Source organism: Rhinopithecus bieti, unplaced genomic scaffold (genome assembly GCF_001698545.2).
Source record: "Rhinopithecus bieti isolate Rb0 unplaced genomic scaffold, ASM169854v2 scaffold_35885, whole genome shotgun sequence".
NCBI classification, from domain to species: Eukaryota; Metazoa; Chordata; class Mammalia; order Primates; family Cercopithecidae; genus Rhinopithecus; species Rhinopithecus bieti.
The window spans coordinates 597666-618171 of record NW_016815776.1 but is presented as its reverse complement, the minus strand read 5'-3'; the positions used below and the strand labels follow the sequence as shown (position 1 = coordinate 618171).

General features: G+C 41.3%; 1 protein-coding gene across 1 annotated transcript in view; it reads left to right on the top strand.

Annotated features, from left to right (window-relative positions):
- The window catches only part of CLSTN2 (calsyntenin 2), a 634893-nt gene that overhangs the window by 484197 nt on the left and 130190 nt on the right, over window positions 1–20506 (top strand). Inside the window, exon 5 of the mRNA XM_017853677.1 lies at window positions 8407–8556. Within this exon, the coding sequence (XP_017709166.1) occupies window positions 8407–8556 (150 nt within the window). The remainder of the gene's footprint in view (window positions 1–8406; window positions 8557–20506) is intronic.

Genomic DNA, 20506 nt, shown 5'->3' with positions numbered 1-20506 from the left:
AGCACTGGGATTACAGGTGTGAGCCACCACAACCAACCCCATGAGAAGTTTTAATTGTTGGCTTTAAAGCAAACAGGCATGAGTTCTAGGAGGTCACATGTTCACTGAAAGGTAGTCACTGTGGCATATCTGCACAGTCCATGCAAAGTATGGTGGGCAGCAGGACCAGGCAAGTAGGCTGTATCTAGCTGTCCCATAGGGAACTGGTCACCAGGAGGCTATTGTATAAGGCAGTTGTTTGAATTAGCCGCACAGAGAAACTTGGAGATGTAGAACTGGAAACTGTGTTAAGAGTGACTGAGTCCTGCTTCTGGTATGGGGAAGTCTAACTAATATTCGAAATGAATGCCAAGGTAACATAAAATTGTAAGCATTCACTACAGCCATAAAGTCTTAAATTTAAAATTTAAATCATATAACATATTTTTCTCAACCATGATGGTATGAAACTAGAAATCAATAGCAGGACAAAAAACTAGAAAATTCACAAATATGTGGAATTAAATAAGGTGGTCCTGAACAACAAATGGGTCGAAGAAGAAATCAAAAGGAAAATTTAAAAAATATCTTGAGGCAAATGAAAATGAAATCACAATATGTCAAATTTTTTCAGATGTAGGAAAGGCCATTTTAAAAGGGAATGTTATAGAAATAAATGCCTAAATTTTAAAAGAAGAAAGATCTCAACTAACCTAATGTTATACACCAAGGAACTAGAACAAGAACAAACTAAACCCTAAAGTAGTAAAAGGAAGGAAATAACAAAGGTTAGAACAGAAATAACTGAAACAGTAGAAGACAGTATAAAAGATCAATGACACCAAATTTTTTTAAATAGATAAACTAACTGATAAACCTTTAGCTAGGCTAAGAAAAAAACAGAGACAAGACTCATAGATGAAATCAGAAATGAAAGAGAAGACATTACAACTGATACCACTGAAATAATTTTCAAAGGATGATAAGAGACTGCTAAGAACACTTTTATACCAACAAATTGCATAACCTAGGAGAAACAGATAAGTTCCTAAAGACATGCAACCTACGAAGACAGAATAATAAGGAAATGAGAATCTGAACAGACCAATAATGAGTAAGAAGACTGAATTCATAATAATAGTTTTAAAAAATATCCTATCAAAGAAAATCCCAGGATCTGATGGATTCACAGCTGAATTCTACCAAACATTGAAAGAACTAATACCAATCCTCAAACTTCCAAAACATTGAAGAGAAGGGAACACTTTCAAACTCATCTTATTAGGCTGGCATTACCCTGACATCAAAGTCAGACAAAGACAGTACAAGAAAAGAAAATTATAGGCCAATGTTTCTGATGAGCTTAGATGCCAAAATAGTCCTCAACAAAATACTAGCAAACCAAATTCAACAGCACATTAAAAGGATCATACACCATGATTAAGTGGGACTTAGCCCTGGGATGCAAAGAAAGTTCAACATACACAAATCAATAAATGTGATATACTACATTAACAGAATGAAGGACAAAGATCATATGATATCTCAATAGATGCAGAAAAAGCATTTCACAAAATTCAGCATCCTTTCATGATAAAAATTCTCAACAAATAATGTATAGAAGGAATGTCTTCAACACAATAAAGACTGTATATTACAAGGCCACAGCAAACATCATACTCCACGGTGAAAAGTTTAAAGCTTTTTTCTCGAAGGTAAGGAATAAGACAAGGATGCTCACTCTTGCCACTTCTATTCAGCATAGTACTGAAAGTTCTATCTAGATCAATTAAGGAAGAAAAAGAAATAAAAGGTACTCAAATCAGAGAGGAATAAGTAAAATTATCTGTTTGCAGATTACATGATTTTACATGGAGAAAACCCCAAAGACCCCACCAAAGACTGCTGTAACTAATAAATAAATTCAGAAAAGTTGCAGGATACAAAAGCAACATACAAAATTATTTTCATTTTGTACACTAACAACAAACTATCCAAAAAAGAAATTTTAAAATGCATTTACGATAGCATCAAAAGAAATAAAATACTTAGAAATAATTTAAGGAGGTGAAATATATGTACACAGAAAACTATAAAACATTGATGAAAGAAAATGTAGAAGACACAAATAAATTAGAAGATATTCCATGTTTATGGATTGGAAGAATCAATATTGTTAAAGTGTTCTACTCAGGAATCGAAAACCAAATACTGCACATTCTCACTTATAAACGGGACCTAAGCTATGGGTGTGCAAAGTCATACAGAGTGGTATAATGGACACTGGAGACTCAGAAGGAAAAGGATGAGAAGTAGGGAGGGGTATAAAAACTACCCATTGGGAACAATGTACACTACTTGGGTGATAGGTGCACTAACATCCAAGACTTCACCACTATACAATTCATGTAACGACAAAACCACTTGTACCCCTAAAACTATTAAAATAAAAAAATTTAAAAATAAAATGTCTGTACTACCCAAAGTAAGATACAGACTCAATGCAATCTCTATCAAAATTACAATGGTAGTTTTCATAGTAACAGAAGATACAATCCTAAAATTCATATGGAATCACAAAAGACTTCAAATAGCTAAAGCAACCTTGAACAAGAAGAACAAACCTGGAAGTATTATACTTCCTGATTTCAAACTATAAAACTGTATTGCAAAGCTATAGTAATCAAATCAGTATGTAGCTGTCATAAAAACAGACACATAGACCAATGGAGCAGAATAGAGAACCCAGAAATAAATTCACACATATGTAGTTAGCTAATTTTCAACAAAGGCACCAAGAATACACAATGGAAAAGAACAGACTTGTGAATAAATAGTACTGAAAAAAACTGGATACCCACAAGCAAAACAAGCAAAATTGGACGCTTCTGTTACACTATATACAAAAATAAATTCAAAATGGGTTACAGACTTACACATAAGACCTGAAACTATAAAAACCCTAGAAGAAAATATAAGGAGAAGGCTCTTTGACGTTGGTAGTGGCAATGATTTTTTAATTTGATAGCAAAAGCGTAGGCAACAAAAGCAAAATTAAACAAGTGGCACAACATCAAACTAAAAAGCTCTGCACAGCAAAGAAAGCATTCAACAAAATGCAGAGGCAACCTACAGAATGGGAAAATTATTTGTAGACCATATATGCAATAAAGAGTTATCCAAAATATATAAGGAACTCATATAACACATAATAGAAAAAAAAAAAAAAAACCACCTGATTTTAAAATGTGCAAAGGACCTGAATGGACATTTTTCCAAAGAAGTTATACAAAGAAGGTCAACGTGCATACAGAAAGATGTTCAATGTCACTAACTACCAGTAAAATGCAAATCAAACCCTCAATGAGCTATCACCTGACAACTATTAGGATGATTACCGTCAAAAAGTTCATGAGGAGAAGCATTGGTGAAGATGTGAAGAAAAGGGATTCCTTGCAGACTGTTGGTGAAAATGTAAATTGGTACAGCTATTCCAGAAAACAGCATGAATGTACCTCAAAAAATTACAAATAGAACTACCATAGGTTCAGCAATTCCACTTTTGGGTATGTATTCACAGGGGGAAAATAAATAAATATCTTGAAGAGATAGTTGCACTCCCATATTTATTGCAGCATTATTCACAATAGCAAAGACGCAGAAACAACCTAAGTGACTGTTGACAGATGAATGGATAAAAAATATGTGGGAGATACACACATACAATGGAATATTATTCAACCTTATAAAAGAAGGAAATCTTGCCATTTGCAACGACTTGGATGAACCTGAAGGACATTATGCTCAGTGAAATATCCCAGACACAGAAATACAAATGCCTCATGATATCACTTATATGTGAAATCTTAAAAGGTTGAACTCATAGAAATAGAGAGTAGAATCATGGTTGCCAGGGTTTAGGGAGGGAGTGGGGGAAAAGAGAAGATATTGACCATAGGATATAAACTTTAGTTATTAATATAAGATGAATAAATACTGGAGAATGTACAACAGGGTGACTACAGCTAATGGTAATATATTATATACTTGAAATTTGCTGAGAGTAGATCTCAACTGAGCTCACCACACACACACACACACAAAGAAAGGTAACAATGTGATGTGATGCATATGTTAAATAGCTTGATCATGGTAGTCGTTTAATAATGTATACATATATGAAAATATCACATCATATATCCTAAATATATACAATTTTTATTTGTCAATCATACCTCCATAAAGCTGGAAAAAAATCCCGCAAATTGGTGGACACCACACTTACATCCATCACTCGTGTGTGTGTGTCTGTGTGTGTGTGGTCTTTGACAAGTTACTTGAACTTTTTCTCAGACCCTCACCAGTAAAATGGGAATTAAATATTGTACCTGTGCAGTGTGATTGTTACCTAAACTGATGCCAACAAAATACTAGAGCCTCTGGCACAAGCCAGCCACTCAGCCATGTTAGAGAATGACAGAGGAGGGAGTGGTAGGCTCTCAACAACACCCAGTTACCACTTGGCAGATTTTTTACTTTGAAGCAATTGTTTGGTCTTCAAGCAGCCTCAGCTGGGCTCTCTCTTTGTCAGAAAGCTGCGCTAGTGAATGACAGGACTCATGCTTCTGAGCCAAATGTATCCTAAAGCCTGCTCATTCTTAAAGTGAATGAAAATGTTTATTTCCCATATGAATGGAAAAGTGTTATATGCCTTGTGTGGGAAATTCAGAAAGCACAGAAAAGTATGAAGTCACCCATAATCCTGCCAAAGTAACCAGTATTAACAGTTAACCATTAAACCATTGTTTGCCAAATTTTCAATAGTTTTCTGTAAAGTTTTAAACAAAATTAGGACCACAATATCCTTGCATTTGTCTGTCCTCCCTTTTTTCACTTAACATTTAATTACATGTATTTTCCCCATCTTTAAACATTCTTTATAATCACCACTTTTACTGCTGAGCAACAATCCATCTTATGCATAGGTGTTATACTTAGCTCTTCCCTTATAGTGTCAGGCTATTTTTCAGTGTAATAAATACTAGATGAACATATTTGCACATATATCTGCAATTGTATCATTTCTCTAGAATCAATTTTTAGAGAAGGAATTGCACTCCCAAAAGGTATGAACAATTTCAAACTGACTGGCATATATTGCCAAATAGCTTTCCAGATAGGTTGTTCCAATTCAAATTCTACTAGAAGAGTGTTGGTCAGTACGTCTGTTTCATCCCCTCAGCCCCTACTCTCCGAGAGTTTTTTTTTAAAAAAATACCTAACTAATACGCAAGGTAGGGACTGGTTGTTCTTTAAAGGTAAAATTCTCAAGTTCCTTTGGAGAAATAGCTCCAGGGACTTATGTTCACCATGGTTAACTGTGGGATTAGGTCTCCTGAGAAGATAGTGGTAGAAAAATCATTCAAATATGGGAGAAAAAGATACAATTGCAACAGAAGCAAAACAGGTGGCTTTTCTGAGCTTTCAAAAAATTTTAAATGTGTATCTTATCGAAATATGACCTTCTCCCATGCAACAATTGATCACAATACTGTACCCTCAGTTTTGACCTAATGCTTCAAATTCTGTGCTTTGAAACTCATTTTCACATGCATGAAGTTGGTGGTGGTGGAGAAGGTAAATTAGTTTCTCAGACAGTTTTATTAAGACTTGTTATGGAAGTAGAGCTGCAACAAATTGAGCCAAGGATTCAGCTTGTGTGTTTATTTTTCTACCATAATCAATAGTGTTTGGTCTGCTTAATGTTGTACACATTGTAAACTCTGAGTCTTCCTTTTGTAAGAGGAGTACCTTTTGAGAGCCATTTAATTTTAAAGGAAGTTATTTTTTTTTTCAAAATTCAATGTGATGTTGTGAAAATATACTTCTCATGGTTATATTATAGTGCTTCCACCTGACAGAATTCCTCCCCTGTGATAACTATAACCACATATAAGTTTGTTAACAGAATCCATGGGGAGTGTTACCAACCAACACTGAGCCATTCCAGACCTGTGCAGGCCCTCAGATCTGAGAGAGAAACAATAACTGAGGACAAATGAAAGGGATTCCGAACACCAGCCACTAAGCTAGAAACACATCAAACGTGTTTTTATTCAGATATTTTTGACTGACTTTGTTAACTAAATTCTATCTCATATTGGTGGATGAAGCGTATTTTAGAAATAAATTTTAGAAATAGTCCAGAGAAGATAGCAGAATAGATTATTCTAATTCTTTTTTTTTTTTTTTTTTTTTTTTTTGATGGAGTCTCACTCTGTCGCCCAGGCTGGAGTGCCATGGCGTGATCTCGGCTCGCTGCAACCTCTGCCTGCCTCCCGGGTTCAAGTGGTTCTCTTGTCTCAACCTCCCAAGCAGCTGGGATTACAGGTGCCTGCCACCACATCCAGCTAATTTTTGTAGTTTTAGTAGAGACAGGGTTTCACCTTGTTGGCCACACTGGTCTTGAACTCCTGACCTCGTTATCCGCCCACCTCAGCCTCCCAAAGTGCTGGGATTACAGGCATGAGTCACTGCGCCCAGCTGATTATTCTAACTCTTGGTCCAGTGTCTTGGGCAACTTCGTATTCCCTCCTAGACATCAGTCAGCGTCTGCTCCTCCCACTTCCCATTTCCTGCTCCTCCCAGCCTCACATAGATTCACATGTGCAGCATCTGCTCATGGCCTGGTGCCAATACTGTTTCACTAATATTGCGTAATTGGTGGACCTTTTTTTTTTAAATCTTTAAAGCATTACTTGACTTTTCTAACTTTCTAAGCTTTCTTGTTTCATTCCATGTTCTCTCAATATGCATAAACAATACACGGCAGTTAGAATAGAAGAAAGCTCATTTAGGTAATTTTTCTTTAGTTTTGATGAAATATAAAAATATTCCTGAGTCAGGCTGGGCATGTTGGCTCACACCTGTAACCCTAGCACTTTGGGAGGATGAGGCAGGTGGATCACCTGAGATCAGGAGTTCGAGACTAGCCTGGCCAACATGGCAAAACCCCATCTCTATAAAAAACATAAAAATTAGCCAGGCGTGTCCCAGTACTTGGGAGGCTGAGGCAGGAGAATCACTTGAACCCAGGAGGTGGAAGGTTGCAGTCAGCCGAGATCATGCCACTGAACTCCAGCCTGGGTGACAGAGCCAGACTCTATCTCAAAAAATACACATATATATGAGTCAGCCGTTCCCTCTTTATTTTATTTTTTTTCAGACAGTCTTGCTCTGTCACCCAGGCTGGAGTACAGTGCTGCAATCTCTGCTCACTACAACCTCCACCTCCCAGGTTCAAACAATTCTTGTGCCTCAGCCTCCTGAGTAGCTGGGACTACAGATGTGTACCACCACGCCTGGCTAATTTTTGTTTTTTTAAATAGAGATGGGGTTTTACCATGTTGGCCAGGCTGGTCTCAAACTCCTGTCCTCAAGCCATCTACTCACCTCGGACTTCCAAAGTGCTGGGATCACAGACGTGAGCCACTGCACCTGGCCTATTTTGTTGATTTGTTTTTTTAATTTCAATGTTTAAAATTTAGTTTCTGGTAAAAGATGATAACATTTGAGTTCTAATTTGCTGTCAACTCTGCCACCAAAAAAAAAGTAGTAGGAATGAAATTATTCTCAGCAAAATACTTTAATCTCTTAGAATTAAAAGCTTAAAAGTATTAAATGCATTTTAGGTCTTTATTAGTTCCCTGGAACTAAAATTGTATTTCAGCAAAAATAATGAATTAAAATTTTGCTCATTAATTACCAATATTTATTTCAGAACCATAATATGAAACCCACAGAAACAAAAACACACAAACAACCACGAAAAAAATTACTTGGTATCTCTTAGAGAAGAAAAATGTCTTCTTCGGGGCAAGAAGTGTGTTACTCTGTGTCACTTTCAGAAGGAGGTCACATGTTTTCTTATTGATTTTACTTCCTATTTGGTAGCAAAATAATGTGAGATGAGGCAGTGAACATTCCTGGCAACAAGCCCAGATGTGAAAAAATATGTGTCAGGACATTTTCTGAATTCCGTCTTTTTCCCAGAGATATCCTTGCAGATGAATGGTCTTTGCCCTACGTCAGGGACACAATCACATGGCTGTACTTTAGGAGGAAGTCTTCTGGCAGCCCATTACTTATAAACACAAGCCAGTTGGATTCCAGGCGTGCACTCGAAATTCCCTGGCAGTCCTATTGCATGGCTAGGTGGCTTCAGCCAGTGGGTTCCCAGGAATTTACTACCAAAGCATAAGCAGGCTACAAGTGGAGTCATGCTCCTGTTTGCCCTTGTTTTTACAAAGAGATAAGGAAAAGGGTCGCTGTCTTTCTGTGAAGGTGGGTGGAGTGGAGAAGAGATTTGGGAGAAGTACAGTGTCATTAAATTGACCTGAAATGCTTTTGAACATCTCTGTTCTTCAGGCAACATCAGGAACACTGAGAAGCTGAGCTATGACAAACAACACCAGTATGAGATCCTGGTGACCGCCTACGACTGTGGACAGAAGCCCGCTGCTCAGGACACCCTGGTGCAGGTTGATGTGAAGCCAGTTTGCAAGCCTGGCTGGCAAGGTGGGCCTGCTTTATCAGTCTTGTGTGAAGGCAGCATGGTCTGGTGTATAGAAAGTGGTGTACTTGTTCTCAAATCATCACAACACATAACTTTTTTAAGTACAGTCACTTTACTGTGAGAAATAAAGTAGCTTGCTTATTCTCACAACTCTTAGGTGATATATTATCCCCATTTTTCAGCTGAGAATGTCAGAGACATCTCCTATAACCTCATGCACCCTGTTTGTCCAGTGCTCCCTTTCTCAAATCTCATGACATCTTTGATCAATAGAAATTATCTCACAGCATGTAGGAGAAATTGCCAGCAAGCCTATTCACTTTACCCTAGGGTGCTGGTTCTACCTGATGCATTTCAAGTTTGGCATCACGGATCAACACCTAGGGAAAGTCATTGTGTTCTTTGTGCTCACACAGAGTGCACACAGGCAGAGGCGGGAGACCCAGAATCCAGCCTCTGGATTAGGGAGTGTATAAAATGTTGAGTCTGGGAATGAAGAAGCAATGACTTTTGATGGAGGTGGATTTTTGTGTCAGTTTAGCTCTTTTAAAATGCAAGGAAAACTAAATGCTTAGGTCGCCCTTAGATAATAGAGTTTATCACTGAACTGAGGGCAAGTAAGGAAGGTGAGGACAGCTGCATAGATGGACCTTACAGAGATTTAAGTGATTTGTGGAATAATAATAGCTTTAGTGGTGATGCTAATAGATCTGGTGACTGAGCTCGGATTCTAGAATTATCTCTGCACCATTATTTTGGTGGACTGATGACTCCCTGTCTCTACTTCATGTTTTGAAGATGCTGCAGGCTATTGCTTACTTATAACTCATAAAGTGCTTCATTTCTGGGTACTGCCTTTTTTTTGGTGTGTCTTTAAGCTTCTGCCTCCCTCTTATATTCTCATATTTTCTCTCTGTCTCTCTGCCTCTCTCTGCCTCTCTCTCTCTCTCTCTCTCTCTCTCTCTCTCTGTCTCTGTCTCTCTGCTATCTTTAATTCTTTAATTCCCTAGAAAGAGTTGATGTTAGTCACTCACATCCATGTAGGGAAGACTGATGCCTGACCACCCTATAAATCTCTGGTCAGTCTTTGAATGACTGCCTTTTATTCAGTTACTCATTCCTAATCCAATTCATCAGGGTCAGATTGGCAGGACATCATGGTACAAAGTAAGGACGCCTGTGTCTGAGAAGCTACCTGACATCATTCCCCTCAGAAGGCAGTTCTCAAAGCGCTCCTCCCTTGAACAACTTGATCTCCCTTAAACTTAAAACTGAAAAGATCGGAAGGGGTAATTTAACCCACCTCTGGAGAGAGCCAGAGTTGTTTGCCTTTGAACAAAGTAGAAAAGATGAAATGCTCAGTAGAGGAACCACAGGTAAGGCACATGAGAGATAAAGAACAAAGCAGAGTCATCTTTATGTCAGTCTGTTAGGATCAAGGAAGAGACATAGAAAGAAGGACAAGCCAGAGTGGGAAGCTTTGTTTTCCCAACCTTGGGGAGCCTGAGCTCTGATTGGGTATAATTCACTAGACCCAAGGACCCTGCAGACAGAATTCTGTCTTGTTCACCACTGAATTTCTCAAGCTTGGTGCAGTGTCTAGTGCCAGTGGTGGGTGCTCAAGAAAATAGTCATTGAATGAATGAATGGATGGACGAATGAAAGAAAAGATATCTGAGTTAAGAAGAACTCACCTTGTTTTGTTTTTAACTCATGGGAATTAGCTCCAGTGAAGGTGTGGCCTTTGAAGAGAAAACCTGGAAAAAATATATAAACTCTCTATGCATGAAATATGTTCACAATGAGAATTTAAGTGGGAAAAGCAAAACACACAGCTCTATCAGGAGAATAGTCCCAATGTTTCTTTGACTTTGACAAATGAGGCACCTACAGATTTGTGATTACATTTTTATTCCTATATTTAAATGTAATTTCCTAACAGAATTTGTACTTATTAAATGTATGCAAGGAAAAACCTTGTCACAGTGTTTAACTCTACATGTGAAGAATGTATTGAGCACCACCCTGTAGTGCACACTGCTGTTTGGAGTCCAGACAAACCTTGTTGGGCAAGGCTGGTGCCCATTTGCTGTTGTGTCTCCAGTGCCCAGCACAGAATCAGACATGATGCAGGCACTTAGCAAGTGTTTAACGATGGAGAAATGGTCAGAAAAACTTTGGTTAAAAAATGTACCTTTCTGTGGAATAAAGAAAGCAGGGAAGAGGCAATTCCCTGCATCCATTGATAGTGTTAGGCAAAATGATTTAAACACATGTAACATCAGAATCAGCTACTTCATGGTGGCTTCCCTGCCTTAGCTGTGTGGGCTATGATGAGGTTTCTCTTCAAATAACCTGATCAATACTTTATTCTTTAATTCATAGTACTCCCCACTCCTTTTCCTTTTTTCTTTTTTTTTTTTTCCTTTCTGCCTTTGCTACATGGCCAGACATGCCACAGTACCAGGCTTATCAGTACCAGCTCACATTCCTTTTCTTATTTGGAAAGAAGACTAGCTCTCTAGCTCACTGCAGGCACCCCTTCCCCTTTTCCCTTCTCTCCCTTATGTGCCCACCCTATCTAAAGAAAGTTCAAATGTTTACCCATCCAGAATTAGTTCAAATTGTGCGACCCGACCCCAGCCAATGGGTAGAGAGTACAGGGGCAGGACATACGTCAGAAATAAAGTCTTTCCTGCCCCTTTGTTCAGGTGTGGTCTCATGGTGACTGGCCAAGGAGAAGCAACCCTCTGCACAGAAGTAAAATTGCTTTGCTAAGGATCCTTTGTTTGACTGTTCAATTTCCTTAGGATTTTGAGCGTTATTCCCAACAGCTGTGGTGGCAGAAGCTGACAATGAATTCTTCATCCTTAATCTTCTCCCTCCAGCTTACCCCTTGCAATTCCTTCCTGCCTAAAGGGAAATGACTTAGAACAGGTACAAGAATTCAAACTGCCAAACTGTGTTTGGCATCCAGAGCCAGAATCTGGGATGTCCTCTCTCTCAGTCACTGCTCCAGTAGGCTTCCAGATCATAGGTAGGCCCTCTAGGCTCTCTGATATGTAGAGCAGGCCATAGGACCTTTCTACCATTCCTGTCCCAGCTCCCAGACCTAGAGAGGAACCTCCTCTCCTCCTCCCAGCCTATGAATTCACTTCCTTCCTCCACTTGGACAACCCTGAACTCTTCTTACTCGCTCATCTTGGGGCCTATTCTGCCTTATATCCAGGGCTGCAGCTTCTTAACTGGAAGTTCACCTTTCTCCAGGGAAGAACTGACCACAACTGGTCTGAGTTGCGTGTCTCTTGTCCTGCCCCTTCTCCCAGCTGTGCAGAGCAAACTGGAATGAACCGTGTTTTACTGGCTTGCTTGCTACTTGCAGATAGTGCAGACTGCCCCTTACTGTGAGTGGGCATCAGATGCCTTGGGGGAAAGGTTTGGCTTCTCATGGAGCCAGTATGGGGTGAATCCTGCACTTTGTAAATGGACCAGGAACACAGAGAGGGGAGGACATTCAGGGGAACAATGAACAATATGAGAGGAGCAGTTTGGCTTGCAGAGAAGGCTATGCCTGGAGAGATGTGGAAAGCAAGATTGGAGAAGCGCTTCTCAAACTCGAACATGCACTTGAGTCAGTGGGGGTATGGGGAGTCTTGGCAAAATGCAGATCCTGATTTAATAAGTCTGGGGTAGGTCTGGCTGCTTCTGTCAACTTCACTTTGACTAAGACTATGCAGAAAATAGTTACCAGACACCTGAGTATGTCTAATGCTTTTGTGTTGAAAAGACAGCAGCAGAAAGACAGCATCTAATCAGCATTAGATTAGCAGCAACTAATCTAATGCTGGCTAGATTCATTGCTCTCAGTTATTGGCATTGTGAGAGACACTGAAATTGAATGCATATTACATGGTGGAAAATATTTTTTTTGTAGTGAATTAGTTAACCCTTTAGTGAAGGCCTACCGTGTGCTAAAGGCTGGGAATATGGGTAGATCTACCAGGACTCTGAGTATAGAAGGAGATGATAGAAATGCTGAGGATAAAAGCTGCACTGGAGGGACTGTGGGAAGACAAAGGGGATACTTGACCTTGAACCAGGCAGGAGCCCCAGGGAGATGTTCCTGGAGCAAATCTAGAAAAATACTGGGCTTTAGCACAGAGAGCAGGGGATATTCCAGACTAGAAAACAGGTGTTAGGTGAGAGAGCACAATGTGGCTGGAGCAGGGGGAAGAAGACCAGACTGGCCAACTGAGGACCAGGTCATGGAGGGAGGGCCTCCTCCTGTATCATCCTGAGGACAGGGGAGCTGCAGAGGCTTTTCTGCCTCCATGTATCTTAGGGAAGAAGGACTCCTCGGCAAACCACGTAGATGGTGGCTGGAATGCAGAGACTCAGGGGAGGGAGGCCAACAGAAAAGAATGATTATTTCTCAGTGCACTTTCAAGTGGAGCACTCCCCCAAAAGTACTAAAAGTCATGTATTTATTGCAAACTCAAGTTACAGTGGGCATCAAGGTTAGATTTCAGGCAAATCTCATGAGATTCCATAGGCAAAGGGACAAAGGTGGCAGTTGGACGTGTCTGGGGCTGAAGAAGACCCTGCTACACCTTGTCAAGTGTATCTCCCAGTTCTCTCTGCAGCTGTCACCTGCCGCCACCCTCCTGAGGAGATAAACACCTAGGAGCCTAGGGGTCAGCTGGTCCCCTTGCCCCTTCCAAAAGTCAGATGGGTTATTAAATAAACTGAGGATCTGGCTTATATTTTACTATGTGAAAGGCATTGATTTCAAATCAGAGGGTGATAAGCCCAAGAAGGTGTCCAGATTTGCTTGGGAAAGTGGGCTCAGGGCACTGAGCAAACTGAGTAAAGAAGAATTCTTGCCCTCAGTTCTCTCTTTTACTGTCCTGCCAGGGTGTCTGAGGTTCCAACATTGCAGTGCCAACCTTTTATTTTAATAGATAATCCCCCCTGAAAATGAAAATACCTCCTGCAGGAGTCACATGTTAGGAGTCAGCAAAGTGTAGCCTACAGGACAAATCTGGTTGACTGTTTTTGTACAACTGTGAACTAAGTGATGGCTTTTACATTTTAAATCATTGAAAAAAAGAAAAATAATATTTCATAGCACATTAAAACTATGTGGAGTTTTATTCTTAGTGCATATAGATAAAGATTTATTGGAACACGACCACACTCATTAGTTCACATAGTGCCTATGGTTACCCTACAACAGGAGAGCCGAGTCGTTTCAATAGAGATTATGTGGCCCTCAAGGCCTAAATATTTACTATTTGGTTCTGAAAAGTTTTCTGACCCCTGCATGAAGCTCTTGTTGTCCATTGACGCCTTAGCAGGGAGTGGGTGATTAGATGCATAGCAAAGCCTTGAAAGAATGAGAATCAAATGGACATATTTAGACAGAGGCAAAGAACTGTAAAAGTCCAAAGCAAAGTTCACTGCACAAAGGGCAGGAACATCCTGTGAGATAAGCAATTCTAGCCCATTTAACAGATAAGGAAAACTTAGATTGACTGTCTTGCCCAAAATCTCACAGCAGTAAATGGTAAACATGGAATTCAAATTGATATCTGCCTATTCCAGAGGGCATCTTACTGTGTCAGAAGTAAGAAAGAGGATAGAAAAAGGGGGTTGAGAATTTCCAAAGGGGAATGTTACGAGCTTTGCAAAAGGGTATCTCAGAAAACAGTTTAGAAGAGAGGCACAGCCTATACGTCCTTAAGCAGTGTAGTTAACTTTTCAGTTACCTTAGCTGTAAGATGGTGATGAGACTTACCTGGAAAGGGTAGCTGGAGTTCAATGGGACAATGTCTACGTAGCACCTAAGAGGCACCACGACTCTCATTTCCTTGATTGAACCACGTCTAGGGAACCATTGCCTTGAAATTATAATTTGTTCAAAAATAAACCCAAGCTTGAAGACTGTCCGTCTTTCAGATACTATTTGCCGGAAACTAAAGTTACCTCTGATTAGCTCATGGCCCAGAGAAACACAAAGTGAGCCCGAGACATAGGTGTTAAGCTTCAAACCCAAAGATGCCGGGCCCAAGTGTGGCTCCTCACACCACGGCAGGAAGACTCTACCTTCTCCTTGAAGAGAATTCAGCATGAAAAATTACCCCTATACCCTTCCATTCAATAGGACAGCACTGACTTTTTGAGCTTCATATCAGAGGGCTCTGCTTCTTCCTCCACCCTCACAGTCTCCTTCCTATCCTTTTGAATCTCTACTATTTATCAATAACCTCTCTTCTCCCTGTCCCCATTTTTGACTTGCCTCTCCTTCTCCTTCATTTCTTCTACATTCTTCTGGTTCCTTCATCTCCTCTTCCCTTTTCTATGCATATGCCCTGAACCCCACACAGGGGTAGGTGATGGGGGAATGGGGTCAGGTCAAACCAGTGGAGATGGAGCTAGGTATGGAATGAGAAGGGCTGAACCCAACCCTTAGCTGGATCATAATCTAGCCACAGGCTTTGCTTAAGCTATTTCTCTGGCTGAGCTTTGGTTCCCTAACTGTAAATTAAAAATCATAATCCTTGGCCAAGCTATTTTGTAAGATTGTTAAGACCAAAAGAGATTGTAGCGTAGAAGTACTTCACAAAATTTAAATCCCTATGCAAATGAATGCTATGATTAAATTGGGAAAATAGACACCGTCATGCAAATGAACACACACAGATACACACGAGTACGCACATTTAAATCCATAGAATTGAGTAAGGCTGTGTGGCTTAAGCATCATGTTCTGGATTTTTGTACTTAAGATTGGGATCAAAGGGAGACAATGGGGTGGGGTAGAAAGTGTACAGTCCTGGGGGTCAGCCCAGGAACCCAGATTTCAGTCCCAGCTAGGCCCTAGCTCACTCTGCAACCTTGGAAAAGTCACTGCTGTTCAGCTTTGGCTTGCCTAAATGTAAGTGCCTTCTTGTGAGGACCAGATGAAAGGCTGCCAGCAGAGAGCCTTTCACAGAACCCCACACGGTGGGGCTCAGAGAACAGCAGTGCTTTTTAGTTCCCTTTATCTCAATTTTAAAAAAATCACAATGGAGTATTTTTTCCTCAAATAATTGGAAAAACCATTATTGAGGCCTGAATTCCACTGACTGCAGCAGTGTGACCCCAGGGCAGGTGCTCCGGGGGTTTACAGCTGCTAAGGGGATTGCTCAGATCTGCCTGGCAAACAGCTGAGCTCCTGGCAGAGGGCCTCGTGGGGGCACTTCTCCGTGAATAATGACCTGTTTTGACATCACTGACATAGCCGATCATTAAGGTGCAACAAATGGCTCTGTACAGGATGCTGATTTACCTACTCAATGGTATCTTAATGTGCTTAAAGAGCTGCCAGATAAAAGTGCCCATGCTCAAGTCTGCTTTGACCTGACTCTCCTGTGGATACGCCTGGAGGGTAATGAGCCTTAGAGGTTTTCAAGGCCCAATAATATCAGCCCTGAGGGGAAGAGGGCGTGGGCAGACTTCACTCATCCCAAAGAGTACTCAATAATGATAGTAATAATCATTACCACTGACTGAGCACTTACTATTTGCCAAGCCTTATCTAAGGGCATTCATTGCATGCATGTGGTCATTTATTCTTCACTGCTCCCTGAAAACTGTTATTTTCCCATTTTACAGATGAGAACACTGAGGTTAATACACTTGCCACACAGCTAGTAATATTGAGGCCAGCTCAATCTGTCTGCAGACATAGAGATCCTCCCCCAATTTCCTACAATGCATCTCAAAGAAAAGGAGAACACTGCCATCTTTTGAGACCGTTGAAGGAAAGCTATTTGGGGGAAAGTTCAGAAATTAGAACTCTTTCCCCATGTTGAAAAGAAAATATGTCATTGGATAGTAAGACAGCTTTGAGAGGGGACCATGGCTTGTGAATGGTGGAGGTGGGAGGGGTATCACTTTTGTCACCCAGGCCTACCACTGGGACCTGTCTTCATTCAGGATAACAAGATGGAACCACAGCTAGACTCAGGCCTCCTGACTCAGAGCCCCACATGCTACCTCATCTCCCCATGGACCTGGGTCTGCCCCTGAGCTGCACAGTCTGCCTACTCCCTCTTCCACTGACAGTTCTTTGAACTTTTGCAGTGGGCTAGAATGTCTCCCTGCAGGGAGTCAGCAGAGGATACAGCTTCAGAGTGCAGGCTTTGGAGCCAGAAAGACCCAGGTTCAAATCCAGTTCCATTTGACTCAAGGACATTGGATAAGTCAATTAACCTCTCAGAACCCTCAGATGTGGCGTCTGCAAAATGAGGTTAATAGCAGTACCTATTGCAGAGGATTGTCACAAGGCAGAACTGTGCCTGGCAGGTACGAATGCCTGAATTAATTCTAGCAATGAGGAAAGTGAAGGCAGGGGAGAGCAAGTAGAAGTGGCTAAAGTGCTTTTGGGAGTCTGGCCAGCCTCTCAGCATTATTTGCTGACTGTGTGACCTTAGGCAGGTCATTTGATATCTCAGCCTCAATTGCCTCCATGGTAAAATTAGCCTCCTGCTAATCCCTTCCTCAGATGGATGCTGTGCAGGTGGATAACATGTATAAGATGCCCAGCAAAGTGCCTGTTAAATGGTGGCTTCCTTTCTGCTCTCTGCACAACCCAGTGGAGGGCAGCCCCAGCCAGCCTGGTACCTATGCTGCCACCTGCACACAAGTCATACTTGGATTCTCATAATGTGTGTGACCACAGAAAGTGCCCCTCCTCTTCCTGCCACAGTTGTCCTCATCTCTAAAGTGGGCAGAACAGTGCCCCCTTCTCCTCACATCTACCTCCCAGAGATCCTGGTGGAGGGAGGAACTGGATGGAGAACCAGGAGCTGGCCGAGGTTGACCTCAGGAACTCTGGATTCACACTTTTAAGTGTGGTGTGACCCATGAGGTACCAACTCAGGGATTTGGAGCATTGACCCCAGCCTAACCATGCAGAGGGACAGTGTGGGCCTAGCCCAGCTGAGTTTCCACTCAACTCAGGAAACTTCCCCCAGGGCCTCCTCTGCACCCGGCCAGCCCCTGGGAACCATGAGCTGGAGCGGTGGTGAGGTGAGGGAAGGCAGGTGAGCAGTCCATTCCAATACAGGGCAGTCAGGGCACTGACAAGCAAAGCCCAGGGTCTGTGACAACAGAGGTGAGGTACAGTGGCCAGGCTTGAGAAAGCTTCCCCAAGAAGGTGGCACCTAGGCTGAGGTCTGAAAGATGAGTGCCATTAGTAAGGTGCCTAAGGGGCTGGGGAAGGGGCCAGTGATGGGAAGAAGCAGGGAACAGCATCTGCAGGAGAGCTTGCTGCTTAACTGCTGCACCTCCGGGCATTTCCATCCACTCTTCTATCAACATTGTGGCTATATGACTGACAGGAGACAGGCATTTGGGTTGCAGAGAGGGGTTTTGGAGAAGGGTAAGTGATGGAGTAGATGGACTAGTGTGTTTTGTTTTCCTGTTTGTTTCCTTTTCCTTTTTTTTATCTTGAATTTATTTTTGTATCTTAAAAAATTATTTAATTATTTTTAACACTTTTGTGGGTACATAGTAGGTGTATATATTTATGGGATTCATGAGATGTTTTGATACACGGATGCAAACTGAAATGAGCGTATCATGGAGAATGGAGTATCCATCCCCTCATGAGCATTTATCCTTTGAGTTTCAGTCAATCAAATTACATTCTTTAAGTTATTTTAAAATATACAGTTAAGTTATTGACTATAGTCACCTTCTCGTGCTGTCAGATAGTAGGTCTTACTCATTCTTTCCATTTTTTATATCCGTTAACCTTCCCCACCCTCCCCTACCAACCCCCTACCACCCTTCACAGCCTTTAGTAACCATCCTTCTACTCTCTGTATTTATGAGCTCAATTGATTTGATTTTTAGATCCCACAAATAAGTGAGAATATGCAATTTTTGTCTTTCTGTATTTGACTTATTTCACTTAACATAATGATCTCCAGTTCCATCCATGCTGTTGCAAATAACTGGATCTCATTCTCTTTTATAGCTGAATAGTACTCCATCATGTTATGTACCACATTTGCTGTATCCATTTATCTGTTAGTGGACACTTAGGTTACTTCCAAATCTTAGTTATTGTAGACAGTGCTGCAACAAACATAGGTGTGCAGATATCTTTTCAATACATTTGATTTCCTTTCTTTGGGGTATGTACCTAGCAATGGGATTGCTGGATTAAATGGTAGCTAATTTTTTAGTTTTTTTGAGGAATCTCAAAACCGTTCTCCATAGTAGTTGTATTCATTTACATTCCCACCAACAGTGTTCAAGGGTTCCGTTTTCTCCACATCCTCGCCAGCATTTATTATTGCCTGTCTTTTGACTATGGGCCATTTTAACTGGGGTGACATGATATCTCATTGCAGTTCTGAATTGCATTTCTCTGATGATCAGTGATGTTGAGCACCTTTTCATATGCCTGTTTGCCATTTGTAGGTCTTCTTTTAAGAAATGTCTATTCAAATATTTTGCCCATTCTTTGATCGAATTCCTAGAATTTTTTTCCTGTAGAGTTGTTTGAGCTCCTCACAGAATCTGGTCATTAATCCCATGTCAGAGGGGTAGTTCGCGTAGATCTTCTTCCATTCTGTGGGTTGTCTCTTCACTTTGTTGATTGTTTCCTTTGCTCTGCAGAAGCTTTTTTAACTTGATGTGATCCCATTTGTCCATGTTCACCTTGGTTGCCTGTGCTTGTAGGGTGTTGCTCAAGAAATCTTTGCACAGACTAATCAGTGTCCTAGAGATTTTCCCCAATGTTTTCTTTTAGCTGTTTTCATAGTTTGAGGTCTTATATTTAAGTCTTTAATTCATTTTGATTTGATTTTTGTGTGTGGTAAGAGATAGGGTCTAGTTTCATTCTTCTGCATATGGATATCCAGTTTTCCCAGCACCACTTAATGAAGAGACTGTCTTTTCTGCAGTGTATGTTTTGAAACACTTGTCAAAAATAAGATCACTGTGGATGTGTTACTGTTGGTTTTTATCAGAGATACGGTGAGGTTTCCAATGCAGACTGTGAAGTAAGTAGATCAAATTGTCTAGAGAGATTCTGTGAGGCAGTGGACATAATAACCAGAGTTCACCTGGCAAAGGCACAATGTAGGTCTCCTTGGGGAGGGCCCCTTCCCCACCTTCCATGGAGCCCAGCCAGTCTGGACCCCTGTGGCCTGGGTGTTCCCTGGGCAGGTGAAGAGGGCCAGTCCTGGCCACATGAGCAGCAGGCATGGACAGTGGGGCCCCGGTAGGAGTGGAAGCCCAGGGAGACCTGTGTGGAAATGTGAAGAACCTGTCTGGGGCCTCTGAAAACTAAGGCATTCAGAGGAGGACTCATTTCTGATGAGTTCTTGGTTGGTGAAGGTTGGTATTTAGAGTAAAATGTGACCTCACTTTCAGCCACAGTGTAAGACAAGTATTATTATTTGGTTACTCTCGTTTTAGTAACAAGGCTCTGCTGGTGGACAGTGCTTGAGAAAGCTGTGTTCCTTCTCTGCATTCCCCAGTGCCAGTGTCTGTCTCTGACCTGAGACTCTGCATCCCTGGTTGCAGCAGCCACCTCACACAGGCTGAACCAGGCAGGCAAGGAGCAGGGACCTTCTACCTGCTGGGAGGTTTGGTTAATGACAGTCTCACACATGCTGAATCTTCCACCCTTGGTGAGCTTCTAGGGAAATTCAGCCCTTTTCTCAGGCTCTAGATCCAGAAGAAAATATTATAATAACAGTATGTCATCCCTTGTCAAATTCCAAGGCTTTTGCTCCTCAGGCTCTCAGCCTCCTTGGGTTTCTAACAACCTCATCACCAAATGCCAACAAAGCGTTCCATGTCTAATGCATGGGTGGGGCTCACACACAGGAGCCCTTTGTGACAACAGAAAGAGGCTGGCTGACTGGCTGCCCAGGTGGGCACCCCTAG